Source organism: Pinus tabuliformis, chromosome 5_1 (genome assembly GCF_031772625.1).
Source record: "Pinus tabuliformis cultivar Carrire ecotype Pingquan chromosome 5_1, CPIR1, whole genome shotgun sequence".
NCBI classification, from domain to species: domain Eukaryota; kingdom Viridiplantae; phylum Streptophyta; class Pinopsida; order Pinales; family Pinaceae; genus Pinus; species Pinus tabuliformis.
This window is the reverse complement of record NC_142305.1, coordinates 523,406,064-523,427,243: the sequence shown is the minus strand read 5'-3', so window position 1 is coordinate 523,427,243 and position 21,180 is coordinate 523,406,064. Positions and strand designations below refer to the sequence as shown.

The 21,180-nt window shown below is 37.7% G+C and overlaps 1 protein-coding gene across 1 annotated transcript in view; it reads left to right on the top strand.

Moving 5' to 3' along the window:
* Positions 1–21,180, top strand: part of SS2 (starch synthase 2) — a 144,496-nt gene that overhangs the window by 58,299 nt on the left and 65,017 nt on the right. The window contains exons 4-6 of the mRNA XM_089432387.1: positions 16,762–16,839; positions 16,951–17,061; positions 17,587–17,631. Coding sequence (XP_089288513.1) covers positions 16,762–16,839; positions 16,951–17,061; positions 17,587–17,631 — 234 coding nt within the window. The remainder of the gene's footprint in view (positions 1–16,761; positions 16,840–16,950; positions 17,062–17,586; positions 17,632–21,180) is intronic.

The window sequence follows — 21,180 nt, the reverse complement described above, 5'->3', positions numbered from 1 at the left end:
TGGTCTTTTGTGAGGCTTCGACCTCTAGGGCACCGACCCTATCTTCTCAAGGCACCGACCTTGCATTTAGAGGCTCCAACCTCTAGGGCACCAACCCTTCTCTGGTATAGGCTCCAACCTAGTTTCTTGAGGACACCGATCCTCTAGGGCTCCAACCCTATCCTCCAAGGCACCAACCTTGTCTTTTTGAGGCTCCAACCTCTTGGGCTCCAACCCACTGCAATACTTCATCAAGATATGTTTGGTAGTAACTCACGGCTCCCAAAATCTTCTTCACCGAGCCCTATCAATCTTTAGCTTCACTGTAGTCTTCCACTTTACATCATCAATGACAACCTTGTCATATAGAAGGTTTCACCATTGCTCTTCATATCCAAGCAATTTCTCCAAGTCACCTCATGATGCATCATGATCTCCAATAGTATTTCCAAGTTCAGTTTCAAAGTGTCTTCACAAGATGCTCCAAGGTGTCGTCAATGTGCTCAAAAAGATATTCAAAACAATGCTCCTTCAAAAGTACTTCAAACCCAAAGCCCAATCAAGAAATGCACAATGTATTTAATTGATCCAAGGATAACCTTCAGGTCTTCAATCTGGATCCTTCTTCAAGGTCACTCCACAAGGCTTCAATCAAAGTCTCCAACTTCTAAAAGGTGTCTTCAACAATCCAAATTCTCAAGGTCTTCAATACTGTTGTTTAAAGGCTGCTTCAAATTCTAGTCACTGTCCAACACCCAGCTCTCCAACTAATGTATGCTCAATTAGTTTCAAAAGCAAACTTGATTGTCCAATATTAGGTATGTTGCCAGTTCACTATATGTCTAAGTCATAACTAGAAGTTTGAGCCACTGGAGTCTGTGAGATAACCAAGCAACTGTCCAATCCGAATCTGTGAGATAACTGAGCCACTGTTTGAGGTCTGTCTAAAAGAATGTAATCCTGAGCTTGAAATTGAGGTTGCACCGAGCTCTCCTCAAGGTAGCTGCCCACAGATCGAGGTCTTCAAGTTTATTCACAACAAGAGTAAGCTATTGGATGTAGGTCCGATGTTTGGTGGATGCTCACCACAGACAAGTCTTGTTGCTTATCCAAGACTGCAATCTGGAAACTAACTAAGGTGCAGACAGAGCTTTTTGGAAATGGTTCAAGCTTCACATATCATCCGCTGAACTATCTAGCTGTCCATCACGAGTTCTGTGGTAGGCAAATGATTTGTCACGAGTTCGAAGTCCAAGTCATGTTTTGTTCTTCCACCCACAGGTCCGCAGAAGTATAATCTTTATATTTATCTGTGTTCACCAAATTCTGAACTGTATGTGTTGGTCAAATGTTGAGGCGTTATTGCAACATATATGAATTCATTGCATCTGGAAATGTTACGTTTTGGAGAGTCGACATGCCAGAAGAATGGCCGACATCAAATATTTAATACATTTTAAAACACTTTAATGTTTAGAGTTTATTGCATAGCTTGGAGCGTTATAAAAGTTTAATACATGCCAAGAGAATGGCATTGACCAAAGTCCAATGTCAAATTTCTAATATGGTTTAATGTTATAAAGCTTATTGCATGTCATGGAGGAGCATTATAAATGCTTTATTAATGTATAATATTATTATGGTAGAACATGGAAGAATGGAATGTTTTGAGGTCCCTTTTTTTTAATTAATAATTTATATTTTTATGAATGGCTTTTTAGAGTTTTAGGATTCTATATTATAAAGGTAGGTTTCATTATGCTGGGGAATAAATACTTAGGGTTTCTAGGATAAGGTCTAGGTTTTAGACATCATGCTAGGGTTTTTATAATAGAGTTAGGGTTTCTAGACTTAGGGTTAGGGTTTCGCCTTATGGTTCTTTAACAAGCAAAGGAGGAATTCAACATTAGATTAACATAGACCTGGGGTTTTTTACTTAGGGTTATAATTTCACACCTTAGGGTTAATGTCTTGCACCTAGGGTTTTATGGTTAATGTCTTGCACCTAGGGTTTTCATGAGGTTCATGTATCACAAGAATATTTTCCATCCCCAATAATGTCATATTGACATGAATGACAACCTAGATTAACAAATACAATCAAGATTGGTCAATTATCTAGTTCGCGCCTTGATCCATATTAGTATTCCCATAATATTAAGTGAAAGCACATGATTATAGAATGGTTAAAGTACTTGCCAATGGATAACCCACCTTCCTTCAAGAAGGAATGCTAGATGGGAGAGAGAAATCTGACCAGAGCAAGAAGTAGAGGATCTTGGCATCATGTTATGTGCTGATCAAATAGGGTTACTGGCTGGCTGGCTGTCTAAGGAGAAAGATTTTCTCCTATGGGTTACCCACTTTCTGGTGGGTAATAGGACCATTGTTGATCAAGTGGGGACACACATGTGCGATGGTCCTCTTATTTTTTGTAATATAACTAATACCCATCACTACACTAGGTGTTTGCAGGTGCAGGTGAAACTCTAGAGGTTGTTCTAAAATGTTAAAGTTTGCAATGACAACAAGGTTTGTTGGCATTCATGCCACAAAAGCAGAGTCCAACACAAATCATAATTGCACTAATATGTGTTTCCCATAAACTGTTGGTACCTAAATCATTCCTAACTGTTTTTTGGTACATGTATGCAACCAAAAAAGTATTGGAATGGTTTTGACGATGAGTCTACTTTGCATCTGGTTTTTGGTCATTGGATCCATACTAGGATGCTTTGAAAATGAAGTTCAAAGTTTAATTAGAAATTTTGGTCCATGGATTTGCAAAGACGTTGAAAATTAAGTTTGAAGTTTTAAAATTAATTGCAGCTTGTATATTGATGAATTCTGTGTGATGGATAGAGTGAGGGGAGTAATATGAATGGAAAAAAAAATGTAGGGAAATGTTAAAGTTATCCATAATTTTGTAATATTATACATAAAACTGTAAAAAATTGGTCAAGTCATGAATCAAATGTGGATCAGTTTTCTTGGCCATTGTACCAATACCAAATTTGTCTACAGGTGTTGGTACTTGTATTGGTACCATGCATCTTAGGTGCAAACCTTGCATAGGTGCGAGCTCTGTTCAACAACCAAAATCTAGCAATACCTGCATTCTGCAATTGTGCAGTTGTGAAAATTGGTGCCACTTTGATGGGTTGGCACATGGTGCTAATGCAACGTCACCCACTCTTCCAACATTTGTAACTACAGGGTAACCTAACCATTTCTCTAGCATTTTCTTGATCATTAACTGTAATTTGTACCTATAGATTTGGTCTTGACTCTTTTGGACTAGGTTAAAAGCCATTTCTCTAGCATTTTTTGCTAAAATTTGGCAGCTCAGGGATGAATTTCTCCTAGAAGGAATCATATCTTTCAGTTTTGTTTGAACCACCTATAATAAAATTTCGTTTCTGACAACGTCACCCACTCTTCCAACATTTGTAACTACAGGGTAACCTAACCATTTCTCTAGCATTTTCTTGATCATTAACTGTAATTTTTACCTATACATTTGGTCTTGACTCTTTTGGACTAGGTTAAAAGTCATTTCTCTAGCATTTTTTGCTAAAATTTGGCAGCTCAGGGTTGAATTTCTCTTAGAAGCAATCATATCTTTCAGTTTTGTTTGAACCACCTATAATAAAATTTCGTTTCTGACAATTCTAATATGACTTTCCAAAAATAGTAAGTCACATATCAATTTGGAAGTGACTTTCCAAAAATATAAAGTCAGTCTAAATGGTCAAGGATGATCTCGACATATGGAATCCACTTTAAAATCAATTCAATCATGATTATATAAGTCAAGAATTAATATTTTTATCTTTACTAGTATTATTATTATTATGATACTATTATTTATAAAATAGTCTAAAGTCATTCACCTTTAATGGATCAATAAAATTGAATTCTCTCATGGAATAAGTAAATTAAATTGAGAATCTCTTACTTGGCAAATTGAACCTCTTTCTTGGAATAAAATAGTGACTCCACACTTAAGAGAATGCAACTCTTCCTCACTAATTCAATGTATGGAAAAAGTGTAACTCTTCATTAAATGCACTTGTAACTCCCTCATTCAATTCGATTTGTAACTCTCACCAAAATATTCTCTCATGTTTAAGTGTCATTCTATCTCTCCTTAATTCAAATTGTAACTCCTCAAGACAAGTGTACCTCTCTCTCTTTTCTTGGGATGAGTTATACTTCTCTTCAAGTAACTCCTCCCTCATAGAATTCGATTCTCCTATTATTGGCTCAAGGCATGAATTGATTGTGTAACTTCTCTCCTTTCTCATCTATTTAAGCAAGAGCAAGTGAAAGTTGAGTGTAATATGTCCATTGTGAAGGAGAGCGAGTGTTGAGTGTGTGCAAGAGAAGTGTGAGAGTTAGTGAAGAATAAGAGCAAGGGAAGAGCTGGAGCAAGTGTGAAGGACATGATTTGATCAAAGGAGCAGATCTTCAAGAAAAGAGCAAGTGCACTTCAGTTGTTAGTTGATCAACCATTGGTGACTTTATTCATTGTGTAGCATGTCCATTGTGAAGGAGAGCAAGTGTTGAGTGTATGCAAGAGAATTGTGAGAGCTAGTGAAGAACAAGAGCAAAGGAAGAGTTGGAGCAAGTGTGAAGGACATGATCTGATCAAGAGAAGGAGGAGATCTTCAAGAAAAGAGAAAGTGCACTTCAGTTGTAAGTTGATCAGACATTGGTGACTTTATTCATTCTCATTCTTTCTCTCTCTCTGTACTCTGCTAAACAATTGAAGAAATCTAATAAAAGAAAAATCATTTGGGTTTTCCCCCTTTGAGGGGTTTTGCCTTAGTCATCAGACCAAAATCTCAGTGGCTCATATTCGTGCTTGGCTATTTTCTTATGATCCTTAAGTTTATGTTCTATCTACAATTGTTGATTTGAAAAGTTTTGAAGAAGAAATCTGCATTCTAAGTAATTGTAACAACATATGACATTCAGTTCCATTTAGTTTTCTGCAAAGTACATTCAATTCCATTCAATTTTTTGCAAAGTATATTCAGTTTTTTGCGTAGAACTTTCAAGTGTTTGCAAATAATTTTTAAAATTCTGCATAGTACTTTTAGATTTTAACATGGTATCAGAGCCTTAGTGAAGACAAGTCCAAGGAGACCAGAGATCACCTGAAGAGACCCACTTGCTGCCAAAGTTTTCTGATCAAGATGGCTTCGTCCTATTTCAAGGTAGAGGAGAAGTTGAATGATGCTTCAAACTTTGGTCCATGGAAAGCAAGGTTGGATATCACTGTTGAAGAACACGAAGTTATGGAGTATTTTGAAGACACAATAGTTGATCCACTAGAGAATTCAAGTGCTGCTGTCAAATCTAAACATAAAAGGAGGGTGAAATCAAAGCTAGAAAAATTATCCTTGATACTCTTAGTGATTATCTTATTACTTATGTTTCTGGTTTGAAGAAAGCTAAAGAAATGTATGAAAAACTAATTGACATGTTTGCAATTAGTAACTTGAACCAGATTATTGCCTTGAAGAATCAACTGAAGTTTATCAACATGAAAAGAGGAGAGAATTCAAGCATATTTCCTGAGAATGACCAAAATCAGAAATCAACTGTCAATAGTTGGTGAAGTTGTACTCGACAAAAAAATGGTGTTGATTGCACTTGGAGGTCTTTCTCTTGTTTGAGAGATTTTTATCACCAGCATCAGCGATATCAACACTATTCCCACATTTGATGAGTTCTTGGGAAAGTGTATCCAAGAAGAGGCCATAATGATTTCCAGAGGTAGAATTTCACATCATGAAGAAGGAGAATCCACTGCATTTTCAACCTATGGCAAGAGAAAGAAATGTAATAAAAAGAAATTTGTTTTCAAATCAAATAAAGGTAATCTAGACATGTCAAAAGTTAGATGTATTAACTATCAAAAGCATGGTCACTTTGTTCATGATTGTAAAGAAAGAAGAAAAACACCTATATTCAAAAGCAAATCTGATTATAGAAAAGACACTTCTGAAAATCAAAGAAAAGACCATCCTAAGAAAACAAGAAATCCAAGGTATAGAAATAATGCAGCAGAAACTCAATCTGGATATTTTCTTGTTTTTGCTCTTTCCATTTCTACATTTGTAGATTCATTTGATAGCTGGTTAGTTGATAGTGATGCTTCCAAACATTTTACTGGTTACAAAGAAACACTCTTTAATCTAGTTGAGAGGGAGACTAATTTAAATGTTATCCTTGGAGATAATTTTACTCACCGAGTTAAAGGTTATGGTTCAGTTTCATTTCAGTTAGTTGATGCCAAAGCTACTTTTTGTAAGAAGTTTTGTATGTACCTGGTTTAAAAAAGAATCTTGTATCCATATCTACTCTAGAAGATAAAGGAGTGAAAGTTGTTTTTATTAATGGAAAAGTTCTAACCCGACCTTTGAACTCAAATATGAGAGAAGCCTTCACTTTTGGATCAAAATGTGAAGGGTTTTACTGTGAAAATTCCTAGATCTAACAATCTTAGGAATCCTACTGCAACTAGCTGAATCTACTTCTCCTCTAAGTCACAGGACATGTCCCTCAAGGTCTCGTGTCCCGTATTGCACGTGTTGGACACGAAACGTGCCCTAAAACGTTTTTTTTCGTGTCCTCCAATCAAGACACGTGTTTTGGACGTGGCGAAAACGTGCCCTAACGTTTTTGGTTCTTAGGACACGTGTCCCTTGAAAAGTCACATTTAAAAACATGGTTTATTTTTGGATTTGTTTTTGTCATTTTTCACTGCCGAAGTCAAGTTTTCTCACAGCCAAAATCGAATTTGCAGTGCAGTGTGAGGAATTTTGTTAGATTCGAGCGTAGTGCTTACAACTTCACATTGAGAGCACAGTTCACAAGTTCTTCTAAATTTCTAGTTTTATTTTATCAATCATGACATTTCTAAATTTCTAGTTCGTAGTTTTTTATGTGCTTGAACAATTGTTAATAACATGAACAATGAACATTGAATTGTGAACATCATTGATGTGGTAAATTAATAAACTAACTAGTAACTAGTACATTACTAAATAGATATCATCATGATTCATATCTGTAGATGTTCTAATTTCTAAAAAATATGGATCAGACACTATATTTCTGTATTTTTTTAATATATATATAAAATGTGTCCCTCGTGTTCTATTTCTGGGGTCCTTGTGTCTCGTGTCGAATACTCGTATTTACATGTCCTTCGTGTTTCGTGTCCTCGTGTCATGTGACTTAGCTTCTCCTAGATTGTAAATTATGTTACAAACTTATTTCAGATTTCTTCATGAAATATCGAAGCAAATTACTGAGGCAACCTACACCAAATTAAATATGATTATGAAACATAGAAACTGAGCAAGGAAAATAGAAACACATAGGACACAATTATTTTTGGACAAAAAGTCCCTGGAAAAAGCCAATGCGGGAAAACCGGTGCAACAACTCTGAGGGTTTATTCTTATTAAGCAGTAGCAAAATCTGAATACATCATTGAATACCTCACAAGGTGATTTAGTTACAGAGAGATACTGGCAGAAGCTTTGTGAGTTTTACTTCACACAATCACTGAGAAAAAGTCCTGACTATTCCGGCTACTGGATGAGGTGCCCCTGGCAGGCTCTGTGCTATCACTGCGCTGCCTCTACGCTGTCCCAGCATCAACCCTCTTAGGCACAACGTCACCCAACTGGGGAATCGATCAGTAGCCCAGAGTCACTACTCTCAACCTCTCGGTCTCACACCCTGGCTTCCGACTACTAAAACTGACTCATTGCGCTGATTTTCGACTCTCTCCGCCTCTGCGTCACTTCTGCGTGGCCCTTTTGGCCCTGTGTCAGCCTCTGCGTCAAGGCTTCTGGATCACTTACTGCCTCTCTCTGCTGATGTATCTCCGGCTGAGAATCTCTCTCTCCGGAAGCTGCTATCCTTGCCCCTCAACTGCAAGAGATTTCCTTAATCGATTTTTCCTCCTGAGAACTTCTCACTTCAGAAAATCGATTTTCTGTATGTCTTTATGTGTTTTTCCAAATGACCCTCAAGCCCCTTCTTATATCTTCTTGTTGGACAACCAACGACCTAGATTAAAACATAATCAAAGGCTTAGATCGTTTTGGCTTGATCCGTGGCTTTTTCTAGAAGTTTCACCCCTGATTAAATTAATACCCATTAATATTTTAATTTTCCTAAGTTTAGACTTAGGAACCCCATTAAAAATATTAATTATTTTAATAAAATCACTTCTAGGTAGAATTTCCCAAAACGCTTTCTGGGTTCTTTGGAATACCTATGCCCAAGCCTCCCTACAAAATTTGAGGCTTAGAGCACATCCAATGCTACCCTAAATCAACACTTCCTCTTAGCGAGGAATGTGCTCTAGCAATACACTGCTACTGCATACTGCTCTGACTTTGAAGCATCATCCCTGTGCTGCTGATGCCTGACATGTTGTCCACCAACCACTGCACTATTGCTGCTACTGTACTGCTGCCTTTGACACTGCCACTGCCAATGCTACATCTGTACTGCAGCTCCCTCTGCATCCGTGCTGCTACTGGTCTTGCTACCCAACACTGCATCTGCACTGCAACTCAGTTGTTGAGAGAAGCAACTTAAAACACCCAAAATTGGACAAGTATCCAGTGGATACACTTCGATGCTGAAATCCTGACTGCTGCTAGTCCCATGCTCTCTTCTGAAGCCATCACACTGCTGAAGCTTTGCACTGTGCCTCCTTTCACTGTTGCCTCTCTGCTCTGCGCTGCTCACATTCTAGCGCTACTAACCACTACATCTGTCGAATCAACACTCCATGGCATCAATTGAAACTCCACCATCTCGCTACCACTGATCATGGGCTCCCGTAGTAAGGTGATGATCCAAGAGGTAAGCTCCTCAAGGATCCTGCCCATCTGTAGCTCTATCGAACTACAGTTCTATATCACCCCACCTCCCTCTTGGAGGTATCTTGGCTGTCATGGCGAACTCCTCCTCCTGTTCGATCTTTGCGACTGCAACCTTAGGATCGTGCTTCTCATCCTTGTCCTTTTTCTTCAAAGGACACTGGGATGCATAGTGGCCCATCTCGCCACATTTGAAGCACTTCACCTTGGAGATGTCCTTCTTTTGTCTCTGTCGCCCCTGCTGCCCCTTCGATGCAAGGGCTGCGTTATCCTCCTCCTCTACTTTGGGCTTCGACCCACTACTGCTGTTGCTTCCGTTAAGTTTGACCTTGAGCAGGTCCCTCTTCAACTTTTCTTGTTTCAGAGCTGCCCACATCTCGTCCCAATTTGGCAATGCTGCTCTGCCCAGGATACTCTTGACAAAGACTTGCCACTCATCCGAGACAGAATTTAGAGCCAGTCTCACTAACTCTGAATCCCGAGGTGTATGACCCACAACTGACAGCTCATCGCAGCTGACAACTCATCACGGGTCTCCTTCAGTTTCACAAGGAATGGATCCAGATGTTCTCCCTTCTGCATCTGAGCAAATCTAAGCTTTTGCTCTAAGTACATCTTTTGTTGCTCGGAAGATCCCTGATACAATGTGGCCAAGGCATCCCACATCTCCTTAGCAATCCCTTTGGTAGCAACGTGGCACACCACATGATCCTTGAATCCATCCAGGATCATCCTCTTCGCCTTAGCCATCTCAGCTCTGTACTTCTTTAGCTGATCTGTATTCGTTGGGACAACTACCACATTATTAACATACGTCTTGAGGGCATGCTTATCTAGAAGGAAAGTCATCCTAGCCTTCTAGATGGCATAGTTGGAAGTCTCGTCCAACCTGTCCTGATCCCTCAAGCCACTGGTTTCCATATCTTTCGAAAAATGTCGAACATCTCCCTCTTTCTCCCTACTGCGTAGCTCCTAGGCTGCCTTATGCACTCCCTGATGGAGCTGGTAAGCTGCTACTCCTCTGCTGCTCAGCAAATGAGAAATACTGATTTCCTCGGCAAGAAATCATTGAGGAAGTATTCCCTCACTATGCGATCTGCTTCTTCCTTTTGACGACTTTTCTGCCCAACACTTAGCTTGCAGAAACTGCGTCTGTCTAGCTCTGGGTGGCTCTGTGTAGCTCCCTCTGCCTTGGCAAGTTTTTGATCTGGCAGTCATGCCTCTCTGTCGACTCACTTAGAGAGAGACACCCACGAAAATATAGCCCTCCTGACTAGACCTGTGCAATCCCTCAGAGGATTCGAACTGCTGCTTGCTGCAACAAGTTGGCCCTTGCTTCAGTGCTAGATCTGCTCTTCCTTGTTTCACATCAACACCTCTGATACCATGTGAAAATTCCTAGATCTAACAATCTCAGGAATACTACTGCAACCAACTGAATCTACTTCTCCTAGATTGTAAATTAAGTTACAAACTTATTTCAGATTTCTTCATGAAATATCGAAGCAAATTATTGAAGCAGCCTACACCAAATTAAATATGATTCTGAAACATAGAAACTGAGCAAGGAAAATAGAAACACATAGGACAATTATTTTTAGACAAAAAGTCCCTGGAAAAACCCAATGCGGGAAAATCGGTGCAACAACTTTGAGGGTTTATTCTTATTAAGCAGTTGCAAAATCCGAATACATCACTGAATACCTCATAGGGTGATTCAGTTACAGAGAGAAATATTGGCATAAGCTTTGTGAGTTTGACCTCACACAATCACTGAGAAAAAGTCTCGGCTGTTAGATGAGGTGCCCTTGGCAGGCTCTGTGCTATCACTGCGCTACCTCTACGCTGTCCCAACGTCAATCTCAGGCACAACGTCACCCAACTGGGAAATCGGTCAGTAGCCCAGAGTCATTGTTCTCAGCCTCTCGGTTTCACACCCCAGCTTCCGACTGCTGAAACTAACTCACAGCACTGATTTTCGACTCTCTCTCTGCCCCTGCATCACTTCTATGTGGCCCTTCTAGCCCTGTGTCAACCTCTGCATCAAGCCTTCCGGATGACTTACTGCCTCTCTTTGTTGATGTATCTCCGGCTGAGAATCACTCTCTGGAAGTTGCTATCCCTGCCCCTCAATTGCAAGAGATTTCCGCAATCGATTTTTCTTCCTGAGAACTTCTCACTTCAGAAAATCGATTTTCTCTATCTCTCTGTGTGTTTTCCAAATGACCCTCAAGCCCCTTCTTATATCTTCCTGTTGGACAACCAACAACCTAAATTAAAACATAATCAAAGGCTTAGATCGTTTTTTCTTGATCCGTGGCTTTTTCTAGAAGTTTCACCCCTGATTAGATTAATACCCATTAATTTTTTAATTTTCCCAAGTTTAGACTTAGGAACCCCATTAAAAAATTAATTATTTTAATAAAATCACTTATGGGTGGAATTTCCCAAAATGTTTTCTGGGTTCTTTGGAATACCTATGCCAAAGCCTCCTTGCAAAATTTGAGACTTAGAGCACATCCGATGCTACTCCAAATCAACATTTACAAAGTCAATATTAAATCCATTCATGCATTAGTCCATGATACTAATCTTCAATGTGAGCTATGGCACAAAAGATTTGTTCACCTACACTACAAAACTTTACTTCATGTAAGGAAGATGGTTTCTGGAATGCCTGAGATCATAATGGACCATGAAGAAGTTTTCCCAAGATGTGCAAATGGAAAGCATATAAAGGGACTCTTCCCATCAAGCACAACAAAATCTTGTCAGGTACTTCAGCTCATACATTCTGATTTATCATTTATGTGGACCTATGCCTGTTACTTCTCTTGGTGGCTACTTGTATATCATGATTTTTGTTGATGATTTTTCTCGCAAATCATGGATATTCTTTTTATCATGGATATTTTTTTGAAAAAGAAAGGGGAAGCATTTGACATGTTTAGAGATTTCAAGGCTTTCATTGAAAATCAAACTGGAAAGTTGATCAAAGCTTTTAGATCGGATAACGGGAGAGAGTTCACCTCCAATGATTCTAATGATCTTTGCAAAGACGCTGTAATAAAGAAAGAAACCACTATGTCGTACAATCCACAACAAATGGTGTGGCTAAGAGGAAGAATAGAACCATTATGGAAGTAGTCAGAGCCATGCTGCATAATCAAAAGCTACTCGAATTTCTATGGGGAGAAGCTGCAAATACTGTTGTTTATGTGTAAAACAGAAATCCTCATTAGGCCTTACGCAATAAGACTCCTGAAGAAGTCTTCACTGGTGAAAGGCCTGAGGTGATTCATTTGAGAATCTTTGGTTGTCTTGTGTACTTCCACGTGCCAAAAGAGAAGAGGAACAAACTGGAAGCTTCAGGTAAGAAAGGTAGTTTGTTGGTTATTGTGATAATTCAAAAGCTTATAGAATTTATGTACTTGGTCAAATAACTATAGAGTTTACTAGAGGCTTAACATTTGATGAAGATGCAACTCTTAGAAAAGCAAGAGACTCTCCTCCTCTTGCCATTGCTGAAAGACAAGTTGTTGATGGAAAAGAGCTTGCATTTGAGTTTGAACCGAAACTTGAGAATGAACTTGCTAATAATCTAATGGGTTCCATGGATCCTCTAGATCCTACACCACATGATCCTAATTTAGGAAAAACTATGCACCTTTGAAGAAGATGCATACGAACAAGTCTAGAAAGATGCCATGACTGAAGAATGCGAGTCCATCATCCAGAATGATGTCTGGGAAGTGGTTCCTAGACCTCAAGGTAAATCTGTTGTCACTTCGAAATGGTTGCTTAAGATTAAACATGGTGCAGATGGTAGTATTGTAAAATATAAGACTAGATTTTAAGCTAGAGGTTTCTCTCATAAAGAGGGAATAGATTACGATGAGATTGTTGCACCTGCAACTCGATATACTACTATTCAATTTGTTGTTGCCTTAACTGCTAGCTAGGGATGGACTCTTCACAAAATGGACGTGAACACTGCTTTCTTGCAGGCTTCCTCAAGGAAGAGGTATTTGTGCAACACCCACAAGGCTTTGAAGAGCATGACAGGAAAACTCATGTATGCAGATTGAAGAAAGCCTTATACGGGCTAAAGCAAGCTCCAAGAGCTTGGTATGCTCGCATTGATAGCTACCTAATAAAGCTTGGTTTCGCAAGAAGTAGTGCAGATCCAAAACTCTACCTCAAGTCAGTCCAAGGTATACCTTTGATTTGGTATTCTATGTTGATGATTTATTCTTGACAGGAGGAGAACCTCTTATCCTCTAGTGTAAGAGGGAGTTAGCTTTTGAATTTGAAATGAAAGATCTTGGTTTGATGCATTACTTTCTAGGTCTAGAGATCTGTGGTGAAATTTATCTTTCTCAAGGAAAATATGTTGTTAAGCTTCTTGAAAAATTTGCTATGGTAGAATGTAAGTCCATGCATACTTCTATGGAAATGAACTTTAAGAAATTATGTGGCAAAGCTGCAAGACCTAATCTGACAAATCCCACAGAGTATAAACAACTCATTGGTGCTTTGATGTTTTTGGTAAACACTAGGCCTGACATATGCTTTGTTGTAAACACTTTAAGTCAACATATGATTGATCCCTTTCATGTCCACTGGATTGCTGCAAAACATGTACTCAGATACTTGCATGGAACTATCAATCTAGGATTGAAATACACTGCTAAAAATGTAAGACTTCATGGATATATTGATGTTGATTGGGTTGGTAACTCTGTTGATAGAAAGAACACTTTTGGGTGTTGTTTTAGCTTGGGATCTGCCATGATCTCTTGGATGAGTAGAAAATAGAAGTTTGTTGCACTGAGTACAACTGAAGTTGAGTACATTGCTCTACTAGCATGGCTAACTGTGAGGCAGTTTGCCTGAGAAAGTTTTTTTGGGAATTATTTGAGCAAGTTCCAAACACAACAGTTATATATGTGACAAGAAGAGTGGGATTCGTCTTGCAGAAAATCCTGTGTTTCATGATAAGTCTAAGCATATTGAGATCAAGTATCACTATATCCGGGATATGGTGCAGAGAGGAGCAGTGAGGCTCCATTACATCTCCACTAATGATCATATAGTTGACATCCTTACCAAGCCTTTACCGAAAGGAAAGTTCTTGGTTTTTAGAGAGTCGCTTGGACTTGTAGACATAACCCTTCTAGGAAGTGGTCACCTCTGATTGAGAACACCGAACTGCCTTTCCCCCTTATCAGAGCTCACAGGATTAAGGAATGATGTCGAAAAGCTCCTGAGGATGAGGGACCTCTTGTGTAGTGTGTGCCACAAGAGTAGGCCTCAGTATGCATCCAACCCATAGTCTGAGACGTGGGAAGAGCCACCTATCTGGCCAATAGGTGTAGTGAGACTTGTCTGTGTGACTTGTCTAGGATGTAGGTGTTCCACCACTTGACGTTTAATGAAACTTGGTTGTGTTTGATTCTTGTCTATGTGACTTCTTTGAGTCTTGTCCATGTGATGATCCTTTCCTTTCCAAATTTGTGTCAAGTGGATGATTCTTCTTTAGATTGCGACTTCATTGTTACAGAGCAGAGTTGAACTGAGATGAATGAAAGAGATCAGAGGAAGCATAGATTTTTGATGCAGAAAGAAATTCCTCCCTAGCTGAGAGGGAGTGCTAAAATTTGGCAACTCAAGGATCAATTTCTACTAGAAGAAATCATATCTTTTAGTATGTTTGAACCACCTATAATAAAATTTCATTTTTGACAAGTCTAATAAGTCTTTACAAAAATAGTAAGTCACATATCAATTTGGAAGTGACTTTCCAAAAATAAAAAGTCATGTTTAAATGATCAAGGATGATCTCAACATATGGAATTCACTTTAAAATCAAATCAATCATGATTACACAAGTCAATAATTAATATTTTTATCCTTACTAGTATTATTATTATAATAATATTATTATTTATAAAATAGTCTAAAGTCATTCACCTTTAATGGATTAATAAAATCGAATTCTTTGATGGAATAAGTAAATTAAATTAAGAATCTTTTACTTGGCAAATCGAACCTCTCTCTTGGAATAAAATAGTAACTTTACACTAAGGAGAATGTAACTCTTCCTCACTAATTCAATGTATGGAAAAAGTGTAACTCCTCCTCATTAAATGCACTTGTAACTCCTTCATTCAATTCGATTTGTAACTCACCAAAATATTCTCTCATGTCTAAGTGTAATTCTATCTCTCGCTAATTCGAATTGTAACTCCTCAAGACAAGTGTACCTCTCTCTATTCTTGGGATGAGTTACACTTCTCTTCAAGTAACTCCTTCCTCATAGAATTTGATTTTCGTATTATTGACTCATTGCATGAATTCATTTTGTAACTCCTCTCATTCCTCATCTATTTAAGCAAGAGCAAGTGAGAGTTGAGTGTAGCATGTCCATTGTGAAGAAGGAGAGCAAGTGTTGAGTGTGTGCAAGAGAAGTGTGAGAACTAGTGAAGAGCAAGAGCAAGGGAAAAACTGGAGCAAGTGTGAAGGACATAATCTGATCAAGAAAAAGAGGAGATTTTCAAGCAAAGAGCAAGTGCACTTCAGCGGCAAGTTGATCAGACATTGGTGACTTTATTCATTCTCTTTCTTTCTCTCTCTTTGTACTCTGCTGAACAATTGAAGAAATCTAATAGAAGAAGAATCATTTGGGTTTTGCCCCTTGAGGGTTTTGCCCCTTGAGGGCTTTTGCCCTGGTCATTGGACCAAAATATCAGTGTCTTATATTTGTGCTTGGCTGTCTTCATATGATCTTTAAGTTTATGGTCTATCTACAATTGTTGATCTGAAAAGTTTTGAAGAAGAAATCTGCATTCTACGTAATTGTAACAACATATAACATTCAGTTTTCTGTGAAGTACATTAAGCTTTCTGCAAAGTACATTAAGTTCCATTCAATTTTCTACAAATTACATTTGGTTTTCTGTAAAGTACATTCAGTTATCTGCATAGAACTTTCATATTTTAACATTTTCTTGATCATTAACTGTAATTTGTACCTATACATTTGGTCTCGACTCTTTTGGACTAGGTTAAAAGGTTAGAGAATCTGATTTTGACATGCTTACACACCTCTTCTGAGAGGCTTGCTGTGTAATCTGATTTTTTTGAGAAATGATTTACTGAGTGTTCTTTTGCTTGATTTCTATTTCTTTCTTGCTTAAACCACTCCTGCGATAATCTTGATCTTTTTTGAGCCTCAACACTGTCCAGGATCTGCAATGAGCTTTTGGTTTGCGAAACTTCATAAAAATGCTTAATGAATGTGCCAGTGTCCTTCCGACTCCTGACATCTGTTTGGGTAGTTGTATGGTTTCAAGTTCAAAGGCATGAATGCCATTGTTGTGGGCATTCATGGTCAATTATTATTTCCACATGTGGCTATAATACCTGAGTCTGTTCTAGGCATCTTTTGGCATAAAATAAAGGGTGGACAAGGGTCTTAACTTGGAAGGATTGATATTCCCATGTGTCATTTTGACCACACATTTTTATACATATCCAAAAAAGGCACTTTTACTGTGACTGCAAGTGAATCCACTTAAACAATTAAACAACCCTATAGGGGACTGGGTGCTATCATCTTACATATTTATTGTATGCTTTGTATCGGTTCTGATGTAAAATTAAAAATGTTTTATCACTAGAATATTTTCAGATTCTTTCTTATTTTGCTGATAGGTCTCCTTTTGTATAACATTTAGTTTTAAATGCTGAGCAAACTATAATCTTTCTATTGGCACACAAGATGTTACATGTTGGATGCTTAACTGTTGCCTTTAATGGGAATTTTCTTTTTGTAGATGTGAATGTATTTTCTTTTTTGTAGGTCGTGGCTCCTCGATATAGTGATTATCCTGAAGGACAGGACATAGGAGTTCACAAGCGATATAGAATACATGGACAGGTAGAGAAGTCTGAGTTCTGGAGCATCTTCCTATTAAGTTGCATGTTTTATTTAGTAAGATTGTCATGATTTTTAGGGTGGCATGCTTACTGGTTTATATATTGACTGCAGGACTTTGAAGTTGGCTATTACCAAGCTTACATTGATAATGTGGATTTCGTATTTATCAATAGTCCAATATTTAAGGGATTTAACAACAACATATATCAGGGAAATCGGGAGGTGATTTCACATCTTGTTTCCCTGTTTCCTCCCATATTGCCTTTTTTTTCACTTGCATCTAACTTCTGCTTGTCATGGGAAGCTACAATGTCATGATCTTTTCAAAGATCTCCATAATGTGCTGTGATTTCCAGATCGAATATGTAATCCTTTGAGACATTTTGAGCAAAAGACATATTTAAGACTTTAAAGCATTTAAGATCGTTTGAATGTCCTAGAACTTGATCGTAATATAGATATATTGTTGTCAAGTTTGACATACATGAAATGTATGTGTCTGATTCATGTGCATCACGTATATTGTTGAGCTCTGCCAACAAGAAAATGGACCAGTACAGAATGAATAGAAAAGAGCAAGTAATTTTCATCTAGATATCTTGCTAGTTCTTCCAGGCAGTCTTAGTTATCTGAAATCTGTTCAAAGCATGACTTTGTTTTCCTGCTTACTATGTTCCTAGCTTAAGAGGTTTTGCTGTTTTTGATTCTCTGTTAGCTGATGACTGATGGTAAGTAATATGAATGCAGGATATTTTGAAGCGCATGGTACTCTTTTGCAAAGCTGCAGTTGAGGTGGGGAGCCTAGCTGACTGGGTTTGGGATTTATCATTTTTTATCATTCTATTCTTCTTAGATTTAGTTTGCATGTACTTCATAGTTTTATAAACAGGTGTCTGGTACATTTATCTGTAACTCAATATAAATCCTAGAAATATGTTTAAAATCACTAAAACACTCAATCATGTTAATACCTCTTGAATGAAACATTTACATTGTAGAAAATGATGTTCTACTAGGATGAATCTATCTAACAGACATAATGGAGGAGATTGATGCACATTTATCTTCCAAAAAAACAAGTTGAATGCACTGCAAAGCAATGTAGGAAAGAGAGGAATTCCCGTCCAAAGAAGCCTTTACATCCTCTTCAAAAGCACAAGTGGAGCGATTAAGCTCAGAAATTGACGATAAAAAGATATATATTTTATTAATAACTTGAATGATGGATTACATAGAAGGGCCCTTGGCTTATATACCACCTCGGGTGCCTCTTGGTGAAAGGGCATGATCTTCTAATCGTGCCTTTTTGCCTAATTAACCTATAATTACAAAATTATTAAATTTTTACATAACATTGCCTTCCTCTCGAAAAGATGCTTTGTCCTCAAAGCATACGTAATGATGGTTGTTGTTGACGAAATGCTTCTGTCTCCCAAGAAGCTTCTTCTTCTGGTAGGTCTTTCCACTTAATCAAGTATTCTTTGATTACTTGTGATCGCAACTTCTTTTCCCTGGTGGAGATGATACCTTATGGTTCTAAAATGATCTTTCCTTCATCATCTAATGTCGGAAGTGCGGTCTGCGCCACTTGGTGTTTGCCAAGTGCTTTTTTAAGGCAAGACACATGGAAGACATTGTGAACGCGAATTTTATCGAGAAGGCTTAAACTGTATGTTACTTGGTTGATCTTTTTGTTAATCTAGTACGGTCCATAGAATTTTGGTGCCAATTTTGTTTTTCCTTTATGTTTTAAGGACAACTACTTGTAAGGATGAAGTTTAACAAATACCCACTCTCCAACTTCAAATTCTCTTTTTGTTTTGTTTCGGTCAGCTTGCTGCTTCATACGATTTCTTGCAATATTTAGATTTTCCTTTAGTCCTTGGAAGACTTTTTTTGTTTTTTCTAATTGATCTTTAACTACTAGAAGTTGTGTTGATAATGGTAAGGTCTTTCCATTTAGGAGGTTCGTAACCGTACAAAGCTTGAAATGGAGTCATTTTCACTTAAGTGTGGTAAGTGGAATTGTACTACCATTTGACGAGATGTAACCATTGAGCCCACTTATTTTGTTTGTTTGTTGCATAACAACATAGGTAGGCTTCTAAACATTTATTGACAACTTCTGTTTGACCATCTGTTTGAGGATGGTATGTTGAACTCATGTTGAGGTAGGTTCTTATATGTTTGAAAAATTCCTTCCAGAAATTACCTTTGAATTTGGCATCTCTATTGCTAACAATGACCTTGGGAAACCCATGTAATCTATAGACATTTCTGCAAAATAGCTCGATGATTTGTTTTGTTGAGTCTGATTTCCTCATTCCTATGAAGTGTGCGTATTTGGTGAGTCTATCGACTACTACGAGAATTTTGTCTTTTTCGTCCGACATGGGTAATCCTTCAATAAAATCCAATCCATTGATATTTCTTCCCACTTTTGGTTGGGAATATTTAAGGGGTGGAGTAGACTTGGGGTCATAATGTTCTCACTTTTATTGCGCTGACATTGATCACATTCTGCTACATATTTTTGAATATCATTATTCATTCCCTTCTAGAAAAATGATTGGCATGCATTATAGTAGGTTTTAAAGAAACCTACATGTCCGGCTAACAGTGAATCATGGGACTCTTTTAGAACTTTGGCTTTAAATTTGGAATTTGGACTTCGGTAAATTCTTCCCTTGTACCACAAAATATCGTTTTTCCATTCAAACTTCAAATTATGAGAAGGGTTTCTAGATCTTTTGCATGCTCACTTCGGGATTCATTAAGCCATTTTGGGACGACAACTAAAATTGCAAGTAATGATGATTCTTTGTCTTTCTTGGACAGAGCATCTGCTACTACGTTATCTTTCCCTTTCTTATGTAATATATCCATGTTGAAGGCAACAATTTTTTCGATCCATTTTTGTTGTTCTGTGGAGATTGTTTTCTGTTGGAGTAGGTGTTGAAAACTGTTATGATCTGTTTGTATTAATAATTTACTTCCCAAAAGATATTGTCTCCACTTGGCTAAGGTGTGCATAATGGCGAGCATTTCCTTGTTGTATGTAGACTTGAGACGTTCTCGCTTGTTGAGCTTCTTGCTTTCAAACGTGATTGGATGACCATCCTGCATTAATATTTCTCCTATGCCAAATCTTGAATCGTCACATTCAATTACGAACATCTTTGAAAAGTTTGGAGTTGCCAATACAGGTGCATTAGACATAATTCCCTTCAAGTCTTCAAAACACTTTTTTGCTTCATCATCCCACATAATGAGTTCTTCTTTAGAAGGTTCATTAAGGGTGCGGTTACATGGCCATAGTTTATAATAAACCTTCGATAGTACCCAGTCAACCCTAAGAATCCTCTTAACTTGGAGATGTTAGCATTACCTTAAATTCATAATGACCTTCATGTGTTCGAAAAGCAGTCTTCGCTATGTCCTCTAGCCTTATTCTGATCTGGTAGTATCCCGATCTCAAGTCTAATTTTGAAAAGTATTGGGCTCCATGAAGTTCATCTAGCATTTCATCTATAAAGGGGATCAAAAACTTATTCTTAATCATTACCTTGTTCAGTCCTCGATAATCTACACACAGTCTAAAGGATCCATCCTTCTTTCGGACAAAAACCACTGGAGCAGTGTATGGGCTTCTACTCTTTGTGATGATTCCACACTTTAAAAGATCTTGGACTAATCTTTCGATTTCAGTTTTTTGGTGGTGTGGATACCTATACGGCTTGATGTTGACAGGGTTTGACCCTGATTTGACTTCGATTATGTGCTCAATTTCTCTTTCAGGCGACATCTTCATAGGAAGATCTTGGAACACCTTTTTGTGTTTTTGGATCAGTTTTTGAACTTCAAGTGGTAGTTCTTGAACTGTAGGTGCTTCTTTGCTAACCAATCTTGAAGCCAACATCTCCATCTGATGACACTGCACTACATATGCTGGTGCTCCCTTTTAATGCAATTATTTTGTAATCCGTGATCAAAAAACCTTTATAGGAAAATCTTCCTTTCTTTATTTTCAAATTAGACTCCATTTTTTTTAGAAATGGACTTCTTTTTTGTTCGTCGATGAACTTAGGGTTTATTTTTTATTAACTCTTTTTTTTAATATAATCTGTTTGATTTTTTTTTAAACTTCCTATATATAATTTTGACTTCTATTTTTTTTCTTTTTTTTGCTCTTTTATTTATTCAATATTTTTTTTCCTATAATTTATGCCCTCCAATATATTTTCTCTTTCTCTTTATTATTTTTATTTTTAATATATTGTTCTTTTTGTTTATAATTATATGGCCAAAATGGCGAAACGAAGAAGCTCCAAATTGTGTAGC